This window comes from Carassius carassius, chromosome 26 (assembly GCF_963082965.1).
Source record: "Carassius carassius chromosome 26, fCarCar2.1, whole genome shotgun sequence".
NCBI lineage: Eukaryota > Metazoa > Chordata > Actinopteri > Cypriniformes > Cyprinidae > Carassius > Carassius carassius.
In genome coordinates this window covers 27,064,026-27,082,693 of record NC_081780.1, presented here as the reverse complement: position 1 = coordinate 27,082,693, position 18,668 = coordinate 27,064,026, and the positions used below count along the sequence as shown (strand labels likewise).

The 18,668-nt window shown below is 39.7% G+C and overlaps 1 protein-coding gene across 2 annotated transcripts in view; it reads right to left on the bottom strand.

Annotated features, from left to right (window-relative positions):
- LOC132106018 (NACHT, LRR and PYD domains-containing protein 12-like) overlaps window positions 1-12,282 on the bottom strand; it is an 88,668-nt gene extending 76,386 nt beyond the window's left edge. For both annotated transcript variants that reach the window (XM_059511607.1, XM_059511609.1), the window contains exons 1-3: window positions 10,471-12,282; window positions 9,168-9,341; window positions 2,632-2,805 (exon numbers count right to left, since the gene is read on the bottom strand). In XM_059511607.1, the coding sequence (XP_059367590.1) occupies window positions 2,632-2,805; window positions 9,168-9,341; window positions 10,471-12,245 (2,123 nt within the window). In that variant the 5' untranslated portion in view covers window positions 12,246-12,282. The remainder of the gene's footprint in view (window positions 1-2,631; window positions 2,806-9,167; window positions 9,342-10,470) is intronic.
- Between the last annotated feature and the right edge of the window lie 6,386 nt (window positions 12,283-18,668).

Sequence of the window (18,668 nt, the reverse complement as noted above, 5' to 3'; positions counted from 1 at the left end):
AGATGGCCGCCAGCCCAGCACCACAGTACAAGAGGGCCGCCTGTCCAGAGTCATGGCCCAAGATGGCTGCTTGCCCAGCGCCGTTGCACAGGATGAGAGTCTCAGTTGACCCTCCGGAGTCGAGTCAGGTGCCAGTTGACCCTCCGGAGTCGAGTCAGGTGCCAGTTGACCCTCCGGAGTCGAGTCAGGTGCCAGTTGACCCTCCGGAGTCGAGTCAGGTGCCAGTTGACCCTCCGGAATCGAGTCAGGTGCCAGTGAACTCTCCAGAGTCAGGGCTAGTCACCGCTGATCCTCCAGAGTCAGGGCTAGTCACCGCTGATCCTCCAGAGTCAGGGCTAGTCACCGCTGATCCTCCAGAGTCAGGGCTAGTCACCGCTGATCCTCCAGAGTCAGGGCTAGTCACCGCTGATCCTCCAGAGTCAGGGCTAGTCACCGCTGATCCTCCAGAGTCAGGGCTAGTCACCGCTGATCCTCCAGAGTCAGGGCTAGTCACCGCTGATCCTCCTGAGTCAGGGCTAGTCACCACGGATCCTCCAGAGACTAGGCTGGTCACCGTTGACCTTTCAGAGTCAAGTCAAGTCACCGGTGATCTTCAAGGACTGAGTCAAGTCACCGGTGGTCTTCAAGGACTGAGTCAAGTCACCGGTGGTCTTCAAGGACTGAGTCAAGTCACCGGTGGTCTTCAAGGACTGAGTCAAGTCACCTCTGATCTTCATGAACAAAGGCAAGTCACCATTGATCTTCATGAGCAAATGCAAGTCACCAATGATCTTCATGAGCAGTGTCAGGCCAGCACCAATCTTCTGGAGTCCAGTAAGGACACCAGGGGATTACCAGAGTTTTGTTGTCCCATTGATCCAGCCGCACGGAGGTCTGCTCCGCCTTGGGGGGCTCTGGTCCTGACCACATGGCTGTGGTGGTCTTCTGCTCCGCCCTGGGGGGCGCTTGCCCTGACTACACGGTTGTGGTGGTCTTCCGCTCCGCCCTGGGGGACTCTGGCGTCGACCACGAGGACGTGGTGGTCCTCTGCTCCGCCCTGGGGGGCTTCTGCTCTGACCACACGGACATGGTGGTCTTCTGCTCCGCCCTGGGGGGCGCTTGCCCTGACTACACGGTTGTGGTGGTCTTCCGCTCCGCCCTGGAGGGCTCTGGCCTTGACCACAAGGGTGTGGTGGTCTTCTGCTCCGCCCTGGGGGGCTTCATGTTTTTTTTTTTCCTTTGGTTTTTGTGTTAACGTCTGTCCCTGTTCCTTTCTGTTAGTCTGGCTGTATGTCTTTATAGTCTGTTGGCTCTTTAGGTTTTTTACTGGCACACGTCACTTACACATTTTGCACTTACTGTGGAGTGTTGAGACTGTTTACATATTTGTTCCCATATGTACATTTTATGAATTTTATTTCTTGAATGAATGTTTTAATAATAATGTTTAAATAATGTTTTATTTTTGAATGAATATTTTCTAACATTGTATGATGTTTTTGTACGAGTTATTATTACACAATACTTTTTCTGACCTTTTTGAATCTTGCCCCTGACAAATAATCCAAATTACAAAAAAAGAGAGACTAAAACTAACACTAAAACTAATAAAAACTAAACTAAAACTAAGCATTTTCAAAAAATAAAAACTAAACTAGCAAACTCACTTTAAAAACTAAATAAAACTAAACTGAATTTGAAAACAAAAAGTCATAATAATAAAAATTAATGGTAAATGCAAAATTATAATAACCTTGGTTGGGGGGAGGTCCACTGGTATGCTCATTGAAGAGGGCCCAGCGCGTTCAGTGGGTCGCTCCACTAGATCGGAGGTGCTGGAAGAGTGATGGTCCCCAGAGGGTTGATTCCCTGTGGGGTTTTCCATCACTGTAACCCTCAAACCACCCACTCTACTGCTGGAAGTGGTTCTCATCTGTCAGCCGCCAGATCAAGCCCCAGATCATGGCAGCAGCAACGGGACTCCGCCCCACTGAAGGTAGCGGAGCCTGGTTTGCAGCTTTGAGATGGTCATCGTCCCGTAATGGGAACATGACTCATCCACGAAGGCCACCTCAATGTGCTTGGCCCAGACACGTGAGGCAGCAATTGTGACCATCACCCAATGCCAGGTAATGAATGCACCCAGAAACACACGGGTAAAACGCCATCCTTATAAGGATGATCCATAGTCTTTACAAGACGCGACCATTTATTGCTCTTTTAGAGAAATTTCTCTTTAAGGAAAAAGTTATTTTATGTGCTGAGGCACACAGGAGAATGGCCGCATGCAGCACAACAGGAGTAGTGCTGCCTGAAGTGCAACCCACCGATGTGAAGTCAAGAGTGACTGACTGAAAGGGAACTATTTAAACCTCAGTATCTCCAGCTGACAGTTTTGACTCTTCTGTCAGCTCTTCAAATTCACTCCTGAATCCTGCAGGTCATTGTTACCCAGATTCAGCTCTCTCAAGACAGAGTTTGATGATTGTAAAACTAATGACAAACTCCTATAAGACTGAGCAGTGAGAATACATATGATAAATCTGAACAAGATTAACAAAGTAACTGTGTACAGAATAAGTCTTAGTGTGTGTTTCTCTTTTTTTGGTAATTTACTTGCAAAAGAAAGAATCAAATATTTGAAACTCAAACCTCAGTATCTCCATCTTTGAGTTTTGACTCTTCAGTCCATCAGAAAGCAGATTCACTCCTGAATCCTGCAAGTCATTGTTACTCAGGTCCAGCTGTCTCAGGACAGCGTACGAGGATTGTAGAGCTGATGATAAACTTTCACAGGTCTGAGCAGTGAGATTACATCCACACAGCCTTTGAAGAAAATAAAACAGTGTAATTAGACATTTATAGGCAAAAGTGCAGAACAACAAACCACTTATGAGTAATTTTAAAAGTATTTGTAATGATCAGTTAGAAGCACGTGGATCCATTTGCAGCACTTTATTACAAAGCAAGGTCAACAACAGGCAATGGTCAAACAACAACTCTTCAACAACAATGGCAGGAATGTCAAGCAAAACGAAGGCAAAAACTATACCAGTAAGGAGTCAGGGCAACAAGCAAACAATCAAAGTTCCAGAGGGCAAGATCACAAGGGTGGGCGGCAGAGAATTAGAGAAGTCCAACAGTCCAGGCATGGTCCTGTTCTCTCATGCAAATGTTATTTTGCGTTTGTTTTCATCCACAGATGACAGACTTTACTTTCACTTTGCATTTGTTCACATTTTCAAAGAAACATGCTAGATGTTAGTTCAAAAGAGCAAAACCTATTGTCACGCCCATGAACTGTTTTGTGTTTTTCTGCTGTCTAATGGTCTTCTTGTGAAGGCCGGTGAGGAGACCATTACACTCGTCCACCCTACTGGCAATAAAGGAATGAACAAGTTTCTCCAAGTCTTGACTTGAACCAAAACATCAAATTCTTGCAATGTTTTTAGATGACAGTATGCTGATTTAGTTACTGCTTTGACATGACTACTGAAACTAAGGTCTGTCTCCAGGATCACACCAAGATTGCTGACTTTAAGTCATTAATAACTTACCCTCATGTTGTTCCAAACCCGTAAGACCTCTGTTTATCTTTGGAACACAGTTTAAGATATTTTAGATTTAGTCCGAGAGCTCTCAGTCCCTCCATTTAAGCTGTGTGAACGGTGTGTGAACTGTGTGTCCATGTCCAGAAAGGTAAGAAAAACATCATCAAAGTTAGTCCATGTGACATCAGAGGGTCAGTTAGAATTTTTTTGAAGCATCAAAAATACATTTTGGTCCAAAAATAGCAAAAACTACGACTTTATTCAGCATTGTCTTCTCTTCCGTGTCTTTTGTGAGAGAGAGTTCAAAACAAAGCAGTTCGTGATATCCGGTTCGCCAACGGATCATTCGATGTAACCGAATCTTTTTGAACCAGTTCACCAAATCGAACTGAATCGTTTTATACAGTTCGTGACTCCAATACGCATTAATCCACAAATGACTTAAGATGTTAACTTTTTTAATGTGGCTGACACTCCCTCTGAGTTCAAACAAACCAATATCCCGGAGTAATTCATGTACTCAAACAGTACACTGACTGAACTGCTGTGAAGAGAGAATTGAAGATGAACACCGAGCTGAGCCAGATAATGAACAACAGACTGACTCGTTCTTTCTGGACATGGACAGTATACCATTCACACAGCTTCAGTGGAGGGACTGAAAGCTCTCGGACTAAATTTAAAATATCTTAAACTGTGTTCCAAAGATAAACGGATGTCTTACGGGTTTGGAACAACATGAGGGTGAGTTATTAATGACATAATTTTAATATTTGGCTGAACTAACCCTTTAATTTTTATGTTGTTAGACCACTAGAGTTAAGGTATGCATTCACCTTGAAAACTTAATATTTGTTTCCAAATGCAATGACTTCAGTTTTTCCTTGTTTAACTGAATAAAGTTCTGGCACATCCAACTATTAATTTCATCAATGCATTGGAAGGAGGAGATAAGGCTAGGTAAATCTGGGTGTCATCTACATAGCTGTTATAGACAATTTGGTTCTTTCTCATTATCTGACTTGGGAGCATATACAGGCTCAACAGGAGCAGTGCCAGAATTGAGCATTGTAGGACTCCGCATATCATGGATGTTCACTTAGACTTAGGTGTGTCTATACTCACATAATAACCTCTCTCTTTTAAGTATGACCTGAACCATATAGTCTCTCTAGAAGTATGTTATGATCTACAGTGTCAAACGCAGCACTAAGTTCTAGTAGGACCAGCACTGATAATTTGCCAAAATCTGAATTTAAGCGAATATAAATTATCATCCTAATAATGACATAGTGCAGAGTGCTGTCTCTGTGCTGAGATGCAGTCGGAAATCATATTAAAAATTGTCCAGGTATCCATTTGAGTTTAAGTATTTTTTCAGCTGATTAAAAACTACCTTTTCTATAATTTTGCCTATTAAAGGAAGATTAGATATTGGTCTATAATTGCTCAAAATGGTGTTATCAAGATTGTTCTTTTTCAGGAGGGGCTTAACAACTGCAGTTTTCACCACTTCTAAGACATCTGCTTCTAAACAGTAAAGCACACTTTTGAAAAAAAGATCCAGGAAGTGTGTCAAGTTAACAGGTTGATGATTTAAGGTGCTCTACTATTTCTTCCAAAACTTTGCTATCGATTGCTTTAAAAAAACAATCACGGTAAACTATTTGTAAAAATTGCCATCAAAACTGACGGACCTCTGCATAACTTGAGGATGTGCTATGTAACGGATATGCAGGTCATCGAATCATGGGTTCTGAACTAATGAATCACGGTTCGTTGAATCTAAAACAATGCAAACCCCAAAGTTTGTAGATTTTGAATCCAAGCATATAAACCCAACTCTTTATAAGCTAAATGCCTGGCCTGGCGCCAGCCTGGCTGGATTGAAATTATTTACGACACAGGATAAGACATTCCAAAGTCACGTGAGCAGCCTCAAAGGAGAAACAAAACACCCACATTCCTAAACACACACACACACAAATGAACTTTTCTTTATGCTCCTTATATAAGTCCTTAATAATATGTATCTTGAATAGGTTTGCTTTGCATAAAATGGTTAATCCTTGTTATGTGAGGAGTATAAGTTGATACTTATAATTTGGAAATGTTCATCCTAATTAATGTTCCCAAATAGAGCCCTGTTGGTAACCCTTCCCTTCCCCCAAGTCATAAAAACTTTACGACCTCATCTGGGAGAAACAGGGAATCCAGCTCTCGCTGGGATTTTTGTAAGGAAAAAAAAAAGTACCTATTAAAGGTATTGAATGTATCTCTTTTTGGTGCATTAGATGTTTTCCATAATCAAAAATGGGAGTATCCACAATTTTATCGTGTGTTAATCTTTAAATGTGTGTAGTTCTACATAGAAATGTAACTTTGTGTTCTGTATACTTTTATCTGTCGTGTTTGGTATCTACTTAACCGTTTTGCTTTGAATCAAACATTCATAAATAGGAAATTACAGTAAAATGTATTATTCTGGAATTACCAACTTGCTGGAATAAAACTGCTGAACTCGACTGTACCATAACTCACTCGAAGTGGGTGTTTCCCCAGAGACAAAGGAACTTTCTCCCGCTTCAGATCGCGGACGTTCATTGGTTGTTCACGCGAACAGAGGCGTGAACCAGTCAAGCTATAAGGACTGATCCAGGGAGTTCCTCCCTCCCTTACTCGAACTCTTGACGCTCTTACCATCTTACTCTGACTCTTACTCTCATGGCTCCTTCGGGAGCTTTTATCTCCGTGTTTTCGTTTCTTTTCATTACTAAGTTTATTCACCTATTCGCCTCTCCACACAAGGAAGACGAATTCCGAAACATTGCTTTCTTTGAACCTTCAAAACTTCACGCGAGTCCGCTAGCCCCGGAAGACACGAGAGAACACTCCCAGACAGACGCACGCTGCACGCACGCTCGTCTTTCGCATACACAAAGAGAACCAAATGGAGAAGGACTCTGAATCACTTCTTTAAAACTTTGCGCGAGTCTGCTCGCCCCGGAGGACACGGAAGAACATGCCCAGTCACAAAGAGACCACATGCAAGTATCATTCTCTATGGAGATTTAAATGCTGCTTAAAGTTTGTCTATGATTTTGATTCGTTGTTGTCTTTCAAGGGTTACTGTCTGTGAGTTTGCATAACTGAGCACGTGATTCTGTGATCACGCCTATTCTCTCATTCATCCTCTCTCACTCATTCTCTCTCTCTCTCTCCCTCATTTGGATTCCGTTATGTCTTGTACAAAGTTTACTGTATATATTGTCGTACGCGTATTTACTCTGTATAAATCGTAGTTTGATGTATTATTAGTTCAATTATTAAATTCCATATACTCCAGATTGTCTGTCTAAGTTGCTCATGTTACAAAGTCAATGAAATGTCAATCTTAGCTACAAAGCTCATTTGTTACTTTTAATATAAATTTTATAAGGACAGGAGAATGGTTTCATTGCCAGAAACTATTTGTCCTGGAATTATAAGAAGTGATAGCGTTATTGAGAATTAATAAGTTAATCTTACAGCCGTTTGCTGGACGAACCACGTTTGATTTACATTAATTTCCAGTAAAAGATATCACAATAATTGATATGAAGAATAGAATATTGAAATATTAATAAGTAAATTGCAGTGCCTTGTGATGAGTTATTAATATATACAATTTACCTATTTTTCATCTTCAATAATTTTAATGCAACTGTAATATGATATATATATATTTATCATATTTCTGATTAATTATTCAAATTAATGGTGTTTTCGTTAATTAATCACTTTCTGACAGAGACAGATCTAGATTCAGTGGTAACAAAGATCAACATATCAAAAAAATACAGAAGTGATCAGATCCCCCTCTGAGGTCTAAGGGTATTTTGGGGACTGGAGAAGTTTTGTCATGCCCTCATAAACATCTAAATGGCTAAAGTCTAATATCACTGTAATCAGCAGAAACTGGGCTATAATAATATGTGAGCAGCCTGTACATGATTTCCCTCTAAGTCAAAAACCTGACTAAAGGCAGAGTTACAATAAAGAATGTGAGGACAAAATAAATATAATTTTATGTTTGTAGTTTATTTAGAATATATTTAATTATCCCACAACATAATTTAATATTCACTTGCGAGTGCACATAAACAGTTTAATAGAAACAATCAAAGCTGACTTTCAAAGCTGAATTTTTTGCATTATTACTCCAGTCACACAATCCTTCAGAAATCCTTTTAACAATCTGATTTTCTACAAAAAACATTTATTATTATTATTATTATTAATGTTGAAAAGAGCACAGAATATTTTTTTCAGGTTTTTTTGGGATAAATTGAAAGTACAGCATTGTTTGTTACATTTATATTATTTACATCAAGCTTTTGAATGGTAGTGTATATTGTTATTGAAACTTCATAATGTTTCACTTGATTATACATTTAGTCAGGAATTGTTTTCTGTATGGGCATATTCAAGCTCAAAACGCGTTCAGCGCGGGGGCGTGGTTGCATTAGAAGATAATAAAGGGAGACGTGAAAAATGGACATCGCGTTGTTTTCATACGGAATACTTTATCTCAGAATATTTGTTTCCGACAGCACATGTTTAAATATAGACATGTCAAGCTTTCTATAGATATACGTCCCATGTCTCTTCGTTAAATATTCACTGAGTTACATTTCATTTTAATGACGCGTTTGTAAATGAAGATCACCTCAGACAAAGACTGCAGACAGCACACCTCGTTTGTTATCTTTATTTTATAAATGCACAAAGTTTTGTTGTTATTATGTCTGCATACAAAAAAGTCGACCCTTTACAGATTCGTTGTATTGCTCTTATCTGTACGATTAAAACTGAAAGTGTAATTTAAATTCTTTTCAGGGTAATCAGGAGAAAGTGCCTCATAACGCGTATACGCGTTAATCGACTCCAGAGGGTTAAACAAAATAAATGTGTAAGTTACAGTGACAATTAAGAACTCACTGTTTTTATATAGCCTATTAATGTAACTACAGTTTATGAGCTATTTCCTATAATAGTTTGCAAATAATTTGTAAATATTTTTATTCCTGTATAATTATTATAAGGTGTTTTTATCCATAAAAAAGTTATAAGCACAAATGTCAGGGCATGTCACAGCATCTTCTAAGCCCAAAAAATGCCTCAGGCTCAACTCCTGTTCATAACTCATCTGTAAATTTGTGCTCAACACAAATAGTTCATGAATCAAACTGATCCAGTTGTCACCGTGGTTGTCAAGTTTTCAACACACTGAATCTGTCCAAATGAAAGGCAAGAGCCGAGAGTAATTTGATCCTCTGAGCAAAGGAGTTTACTGATGAAGTGAAAATAAATCTACTATAATAATCAAATTCATAAGAAAAGGGAAGATTTTTAAAACATAATGTTCAGTGAAGTCATTAAGAAAATTAGGTATTATTTCATTCTGGAAAACAGCATTACAAAATCCCAGGTTTTCCAAAATGTTTGGAGGTATTTGCCTGCCTTGTATTCTTGAGGAAAATGCCACTGATACAATCATACTACAATGTAGACAGGAAATATCTGCTAGCTATAGTTAAGAAACAACTATTGTTCCAAAATTTTAACCTAGTGATTCAGTGAATGTGAATGTCAAACCTCAGTATGTTCAGTCGACAGTGTGAACTCTTCAGTCCATCAGAAAGCAGCTTCACTCCTGAATCCTGCAGGTGGTTGCTACTTAGGTCCAGCTCTGTCAGATGGGAGTTTGATGATTGTATAGCAGAAGACAAAGTTTCACAGCATGTTTCAACAAGGCCACAGCCGTCAAATCTACCAAAAAAGAATGTTGAACCAGATTAATTTCAATGATTCTGCAACAATTTATTGTAGCCTTCATAATCTGTACGGTAAAATATTTCACTTAGTATTTTTATATCTAATTGTTTAGTAAAGTAGAAAAAAATGTTTAAAGGTTATGTCCACCCCAAAATGAAAATTTTGTCATTAATCACTTATCCCCATGTCAATCCAAGCTCGGAAAAGCTTTGTTCATCTTTGGAACACAATTTAAGATATTTTGGATGAAAACCGGGAGGCTTGTGACTGTTCCATAAACTGCCAAGTAAATAACACAGACAAGGCCCAAAAAAGTATGAAAGAATTCGTCAAAATTTGGTTCAGCGTAGTGCCATTTTTGAGAATATCTGCTGGACCCAAGCAGTGTATGCTCTTCTGTGTCAGCCGCATCCCAGAAATGCGGTTTTTGTTCAAATCAATTGTTAAGTCGTGGAAGGTTGTGGTTTTGAGTTTTGTGCCTGCAGGGATTGTAGGTGTGGGGAGTGTATGTACAGGGCTCTCTTACAACTTTAATACCGTGACTGAAGTGCCCTTGAGCAAGGCCTCGAACCCCCAACTGCTACCCGGGCGCCGCAGAAAAAAATGGCTGCCCACTGCAGTGTGTTTGTACTTTGGATGGGGTAAATGCAGAGCACTAATTCTGAGTATGGGTCACCATACTTGGCCACGTCACGTCACTTCACTTTTCAAAGCATAAACAAATGAAGAAGATGTATCTTTGTGTTGCAAGATTGTACTTTGCTTGCATTCTGTGGATATTCTCCAAAATGGCACTATGCTGAATCGGAGGTAATGAATTGCTGAATAAAGTTTTTTTAGTTTTTTAGTGTGGAAAAAGTGTTCTCGTCACTTTATTAAATTCTGATGAATTATGGACTATTCTGATTATGCTTTTCATACTTCTCTGGGCATTGATAGGGTTATTTACTTGCCATTCTATGGGCCACTCACAAACCTCACGGTTTTCATCCACAATATCTTTACTTGTGTTTCAAAACTTCTACAGGTTTGTAACAACATGGGGATAAGTGATTAATGGCAAAAGTATCATTTTGTGGTGGAATAACCCTTTAATTGAATAGCAGTGAGTGAAATTACGCACAGAGCTTTTCTGCAGCATCTCACAGCTGGCATTAGTCTCTCATAGACTGCTTGGTTTGATGTGAACATCTTTGGGTTGAACTCATCCAGCACCTTCCCTGAGATCAGCAGTATGTAGGTCAGAACTGTGCACATTGAAGATGTGAGTTCTCTTCTTGGATGTTCATCTGAACTGAGATAACTCTGGATCTCCTCATATATTGAATGATCCTTGAGCTCAAGTAAGCAGTAGAATAGGTTGACCGAAGTTTCATCTGAGATGTCCTGCTTTTGTAATTGTTTAATGTGAGCACTTATTTTCCTGATGCTCATTCTGGTGTCTTGAGTGTATGTAAACAGGCCTTTGAGCAGGTTTTGACTTGATTTCAGTGAAATGCCCATGAGAAATCGCAGAAACAGGTCCAGATGTCCTCTCTCACTCTGCATTGCTTTATCAGTGGCCCTCTTTGTTAAGTCATGAAATTTGACATGTCTAAAGAAGAAGTGAAGCTTTTGTCTAGCTGTAGTTTGTGAATCTTCAAAGAAAAACTGAAGCTCCTGCATGTTCTTGTTCAGGTAGCAGATGAACACATGCACTGCAGCAAGAAACTCTTGAACACTCAGATGCACAAAGCAGAAGACCTTTGTCTTATAAAGTCCATATTCCTTCCTAAAGATCTCAGCAATCATTCCTGTCAATTCACTGTCTTTACTCACATTAATACCACATTCTTTCATATCTTTCTCATAAAACACAATTTTTTCCTTTTTCAGCTGTTCAAATGCCAGCTTGGCTAACTTCAAAATGATTTCTCTATTTAACTTTAAGTGCTCTGTGCGTTCTTTTTGTTCTTGTTCATCATACTTCTGATTCTTCATGTTCATCTGCATTAGTAGGAAGTGAATGTACATTTCAGTGAGAGTTGTGCTGATGTTCTCTTCCTTGTTCTCAATGAGAATATCCTGAAGTACTGTGGCTGTGATCCAGCAGAACACAGGAATGTGGCACATGATGTAGAGACTACGAGACATCTTAATGTGTGAGATGATTCTGGAGGCTTGAGTCCCATCTGTGATTTTCTTTCTGAAGTACTCTTCCTTTTGTTGGTCATTGAATCCTCGCACTTCTGTGAACAAACCCACATACTGACGAGGGATCTGATTGGCTGCTGCTGGGCGTGAAGTCACCCAGACGAGAGCTGATGGAAGTAGCTTACCTTTGACCAGACTTGTAAACAGCACATCTACTGATGACCTTTCCTCACAGGTGTCCAGTGCTTCACATTTGAAGTTCAGTGGCAGTTGACTCTCATCAAGTCCATCAAATATTAATGCTAGCTTACATCCCTTATACAACTTCAATTTCTCCAGGTCCTTCAGTTCAGGATAAAATTTCAGCAGAAACTCATGGAGATTGACCTCTTTGTTTTTAATCACATTGATCTCTCTAAATGGAAGCAGGACCACACAGTTTATATCTTGATTGGCTTCTCCTTCTGCCCAGTCCAGGATGAACTTGTGCACAGAGACAGTTTTTCCAATGCCAGCGACTCCCTTGGTCAGCACAATCTTTTTCTCATTGTTTTTTTTCTTCAGTTCAGTAAATATATCATTGCATTTGATTGGTTTATCCTGAGTTTTTCTGTTCTTGAAAACATCATCGATCTTCAGAATCTCATGTTCGTGATTGATATCTTTCATATCTCCCTCTGTGATGAACAGTTCGGTGTAAACAGTCTTGAGATCTGTGTCATTTTCTTCGTTGCCCTCAAATATACATTTTGCTATGTTCTTCATGTTGTTTTTGTGAGTTTCCAAAAAGGTTTGCAGCTCTATAACAAAGATCACATATGTAAGATTGACCAACATTTTTTTTAACAAATTTGACAAAAAAAATTAAAAATAAAATCACATCAGAATGATCATCATTATTAATAACTGATGCAGACAGATTAAATGTATGCTGCTGAAAACAGCAAATACTATCCCTAAGTGCTTGGTTTAACTTTTCTGAATGTGTTATGTGTTTTTATGTTTTTTTTTCTTATTGTATTGATTTAGATCATCTTTATGCAATGCTGACTAATGTAAATAAAAGCTGATAAAAGATTTCCACATCTTTTAGCACATCAAAATGGATATTAGGCTGTATTTACAACCTTTTTTGACCTGCTTAAATGGACCTTTCCATGAGTGAATATTATCACGGATTGATGATACTGAATCTGAATCTGAATCTGAATAGAACAGAATCACTCTGTTCTATTCGATATGTTTGTATAAGATCTGCCACTGATTTCACTAGCCCTGTAATTGGTGCTTGCAGGAAAATTTTCTTTTGTTGTTATTCACAGACCAAAAATTACCTCCAACAGGGACAGTTGTGTTCATAGTGCCCTCATCCTTAGCTGTGAGAGAAAGAGAGAACTACTCACTAAAAAACATTCATCACATAATCACATCAGCAGAGTAAAGAGGAAAAGAGGTTTAAGTCAAACCATCACACTTGTAAATATTTAATCACGTTAAAGTCACAGTGAATTAGATGTTACCTTGCTTGCGTTCATTCTCCACCGTTTCAGCCAGGTCATTCTGGTTCATCTTCTTCAGGATGTCCACCATGATCTTCACAGCTTCTTCTGGTCCAAAACATGCCACCATTTTTTCCACTGTGTCAAAGATATCTGCCTTTTTAATTTCAGAATTTGATATACACTTATGATATGAATTCTTTAAGTGCCAATGAAACTTCAGTGAGTCCACAAGCAGCTCTTTAACAGATCCCATCATCCTTCACCAACTCACAGCTGCAGGACAAGAACAAAAAGATCTGAAATACTTTCACTTTTAACATGTGGACCTAAGTGCTCAAATAGTATTTGGACTATAAGGCTGGGAATGGAGATATATTAATCATCAGAAAGCTGTTTAAGCAAATCTGCTACATTTGCTTTGAGTTTTGTAAAAAAAAAAAAAAAAAGAAAAAAAAGGGAACAAGAAAAAATGCTGATACAATGTGTACATCATATCAGTTTTAATTTTATATAACTCAGTATCTCATGAAGTAGTACAATATTTTTTACCAACCATGAAATGAATGATGTAGATGTAGACCACATCGCACACCGATTTTGATAATGCATTGTCTTATTGATCCACCTGTTCACATTTAATTCCTTTACGTGCAAGCATCGCCGACGGCCCCAGTTTATTATTGTTTCACTTTCACAGCACGTTAAACATCACTCTATTACTTGATCTGGACAAACTGTGCATCGATTGAAAGTTTAAAGACTCTTTGATATTTGACCAATGTTTTGATAAAACATTGTTTCAGTGACAGTTATTTAGTAATTTATGTCAGGAGTGCAAAATAATAAATCCGTATTATGCCACATTTTAAATAGAAATTCACCACTCATACATATTCAGTCACGTCAGCAGCGGTTATTTGTGTTCACATAGACTCACTGAACAGCGTCGATAAGGATTTATAGACCAAAGATACATATCTGCGGAGATATATGGATATATTTACTGATGTGTACTTCATATTTTTTCAGACAGAATCATAATTTCTATTCATTTTCCACTGATTTACGCGATCTGATGATAAATAGCCTCTCCCAGTGCTGTCTCTGCGTATTTGCTTCCGTGTACTCGAGCTGTGACCCAGTCAGACTCTGATTGGACATTCGGCTTGTCAATCTGACAGTCCCAAAACCGGACAGAAATGCTAACTTGTGCAGCGATGAAAAAGGCTACAAATAGCATATTTTTACAATAGTAAACTACCAAATTCCACCCGTGATCGCAAAAGGATGTTATTACAAACCCTCGATCGGGGTTCAAAATGAGTTTTGAGTAAAAATGTACTAATAATTTAATAAATTGTCTGATGTAGCTTGATGCTAACGTTAGCTCTAATGCTACTAATAGCAGGTGCATTTCTTCTTCATAATGCATTTCTCTCACAATAATTAATGTAAGGTCGTAAGAAAATGTTTTGTTGTATTTTTATAGTAAGACTTTTGATAAATAAGGGCTAAATGCATACTGAGACTAAGTGAGATAGCAGTTTAGTGGATTGTAAAGCTTAAAAATACCAAAAAAAGGCTGATAAAGGTGTAATAAAAGCAAAAGAATAATGATAAAAGAATAATGCGGATAATGTGTCATACCTGGCGGAGGTGAGAAAGACTCGTTTCGTGAGAACAATAGAACCATGAATCAGGGAGTTTTCGAAGCCAACAAACATACAGAGCACACAAGAGTGTTTACATGTTTGATCTTACAGAGATGACAAGTGCCATAAATCTCTGCGGGTTTGCAGGGTAAAAACATGGGTTGATAAATTGTGTTCAATAAACTCAAGTAACTTGCCAAAGTGGTCCTGTCTGAACTAAATGTAAGCATTTTAAGACCCGCGGAAACCCTGTCAATGAGTTCAGCATGCTTTTAGGAAGCTCTGGTACTGGCGATACGGCAGTGGATCATGATCACTGCCTCACGTGTTTGGGTACCAAGTCATGGTCTCATTGCGGGAGAATCACCATCACAGAGTTTGCGGAACAGGCCCAGTTTCTTTGAAAAGGGCAGAATGCCTCTGCCTATATCTAGGGCTTCGTAGCTAGTGGAGCCACCAAAGGAACAGGCTGGACCCTCTCATGGGATACCACTTGTATCCTTTGGTGCTACCCCTGATGATCAGATGTTGAGATGTTGATCGCTGCATCGGAGGGTGAGCCAGACCTTTCTGGAGATGATGATCTGACAGAGCTGCCACGTTCTGGGAAGTCAGCAATGCCAGATATGGATCCAGAAATGGTAGCTATGTTTGCCCTGGCTGCTGAGAGGATTGGGTTTGAATGGAAACCTCCACCACTTTCTGAACCCTTTGGGCTGGACGATTGGTTAATTGAGGGAAAAAAATTGTGGTGGGAATATCGCCCAGCAGTTCTCTGCTGCACAGAAGCAGACACACATTCTCCCCAGGTGTGCAGCTGCTGCCTCCACCCAGCCACTGGTGGCGGCACCTCAGACTACTTGTTGCTGAGCAAACGCAACAGCCTCCAGCAAAGCAGTGCTGTGAAACTAGTAGCAGGGCAGCAGCCCCACCCATCCAGGCCCCTGCTAAACCTGGTGGCAAGCAGAATAGCAAGAGGTCCTGGGACGGGCAACAAAAAGATGAAGGGAGCTGCTCCTCGGGAAATGGTGAACAGACCACTCCCTCCCTCGTGCAGAGAATCTTTTGTTTCTTTTTTCCCACCACTGACTTCACCCAAAACCTCAACAAAAGAGCAGTTTTTTCTATCTCTTGAGACCCCAGAGGGGATGGGGAGTTGTGTAGAACTATTACATTGTCTCCAACAGAGAGATTGTCATCCTGTAAATATTTTCTTTTTGAGTAATAAAAAATCTTATTATATTCTTCCATGAGAATTCTCTCCACTGACCTTAGCTAGAGGTAGTATACTGTGTTTTACAAATATTTAGCCATTCTTCATCAGATAAAATTATGTTTGCTTCCTTCTCCCATTTATCTTTCACATATAATGTAGAGTGATTTTTAGAAGATTGTATACTTGAATATATTCTTGATATCATTCTCTTATGAGTTCCACTCTTATACGCATCAATAAAAACATTGATGATAGTCATTTCAATTTTTTCATTATTTTTAATATTTTTATCATTTCAATTTTTTCCATCCATCCATCCATCCATCTTCTACCGCTTATCCGGGGCCGGGTCCCGGGGGCAGCAGTCTAAGCAGAGAACCCCAGACTTCCCTCTCCCTAGACACTTCCTCCAGCTCTTCTGGGGGGACACCGAGGCGTTCCCAGGCCAGCCGGGAGACATAGTCTCTCCAGCGTGTCCTAGGTCTCCCCCGGGGTCTCCTCCCAGTGGGACGCGCCCGGAACACCTTCCCGGGAAGGCGTCCAGGAGGCATCCGGAACAGATGCCCGAGCCACCTCAGCTGACCCCTCTCGATGTGGAGGAGCAGCGGCTCTACTCTGAGCTCCTCCCGGGTGACTGAGCTTCTCACCCTATCTCTAAGGGATCGCCCAGCCACCCTGCGGAGAAAGCACATTTCGGCCGCCTGTATCCGGGATCTTGTCCTTTCGGTCATGACCCAAAGCTCATGACCATAGGTGAGAGTAGGAACGTAGATTGACCGGTAAATCGAGAGCTTCGCCTTGCGGCTCAGCTCTTTCTTCACCACGACAGACCGGTACATCGACCGCATTACTGCAGAAGCTGCACCGATCCGTCTGTCAATCTCCCGTTCCATCCTTCCCTCACTCGTGAACAAGACCCCAAGATACTTAAACTCCTCCACTTGAGGCAGGAACTCTCCACCAACCTGAAGTGGGCAAGCCACCCTTTTCCGACTGAGGACCATGGCCTCGGATTTGGAGGTGCTGATTCTCATCCCAGCCGCTTCACACTCGGCTGCAAACCGTCCCAGTGCATGCTGAAGGTCCTGGCTTGATGAGGCCAACACGACAACATCATCCGCAAAGAGCAGAGACGAAATCGTGTTGTCACCAAACCTGACCCCCTCCGGCCCCTGGCTGCGCCTAGAAATTCTGTCCATAAAAATCATGAACAGCAGCATCAATTTTTTCATTATTTTTAATATTTTTATTATATTGTATTATCCTAAATTGTAAATATCTAAAGAAGTCCTGTTTTTCTAATATATAGGTGTCATTAAGATGTTGGAAGCTCTTTAAACCTTTATTGGATGAGATTGTACAATATGATATGATGCCTTTCAATGTCCACTGTTTAAACCTTGAGTCCAAATGAGCAGGTTTAAAATCTTTGTCATAGGCCACCCATCTTAACAACCGTGCTTGTTTCTCGAGCTTAAAATGTTTACATTCCTTGAACCAAATATTGAGAGGAACCATTGTCCAATGGCTCAGATTGTTATAGTAGTTCATCTCAATGGTTTCATCCCCTAATAAGGAGGGGAGCGGAATGTCCAGTTGGCTGAATTCTAATTCTTTCCATCTTGCATCATACTCATTGTTACACCAACAAACTAAATATTTCAACTGTGCTGCTTTATAATAATCCTCCAAACAGGGAAGGGACAATCCTCCTCTTTCCTTTGATAATTGTAGTGTTTTAAGTCTTGACTCTAGGCTTGTGATTTTTCCATATGAATCTAAAAATAATTCGATTCCATTTATTAAACAGTTTTTTTCGGAATCTCTACAGACATTGATTGAAATAGAAACAATAATCACAGTAAAACGTTCATTCTAATAATTTTAATTCAATTATACAAACCGAGGGTTAGGGGCATCCACCTGTCCAAATCTACTTTTATTTCTTTTGTTATGGGTTCATAATTTATATTATATATTTTTGTCACATTCTTTGGTATAATAACTCCTAAATATTTAATACTATTAGTTTTCCACTTAACATTATATTACGTATGTTCTCCTGTGGTGAATAATTAAATGAGAGGGTCTGAGTTTTGTCCACATTAACCTGTATCCTGAGTACCACCCAAACTTTTCAAGGCATGACATAAGTTTAGGCAAACTGGAGTCTGGGTCGGAGATTGTCATAAGAATATAATCCGCATATAAACATATTTTGTGTTCAATTCCTTTCAATTGGAATCCTGATACATCTACATTTTCTCTAATTGCTTGAGCAAGTGGCTCTATGAACAGTGCAAAAAGTGTGGGCTTAATGGGCATCCCTGGCGACATCCCCGCTCCAATGTAATTGAACTAGAGACATTACCATTTATTTTAATTTGGGCTGTCGGTAAATGATATAGTTGTTTAAGACATCCAATAACCTCTTTATTGAAACCAAAACGTTGCAATACCAGATACAAACACTCCCATCGCACGGAGTCAAAAGCCTTTTCAGCATCAAGGCTAATTACCAAAGATTTTGTCTTACATTATCTTGTGTCTGTCTGTTCACAAATCCTGTTTGGTTAGTATCAATCAATTCAGGAATTATATTTTCTAATCTTTTTGCAATTATTGAAGCGTATAATCTATATTTAAAACAGAAATGGGTCTGTATGACCCACACTCTGTCTTATCTTTTCCAGCTTTTGGTATTACTGATATGATAGCTTGTTTCCATGATGTTGGGGTCTCTCCCCTTTAAGAACATGGTTAAAGCATTTTAAGAGCATAGGTTTTAATAATTCCCTAAATGTTTTGTACCACTCTG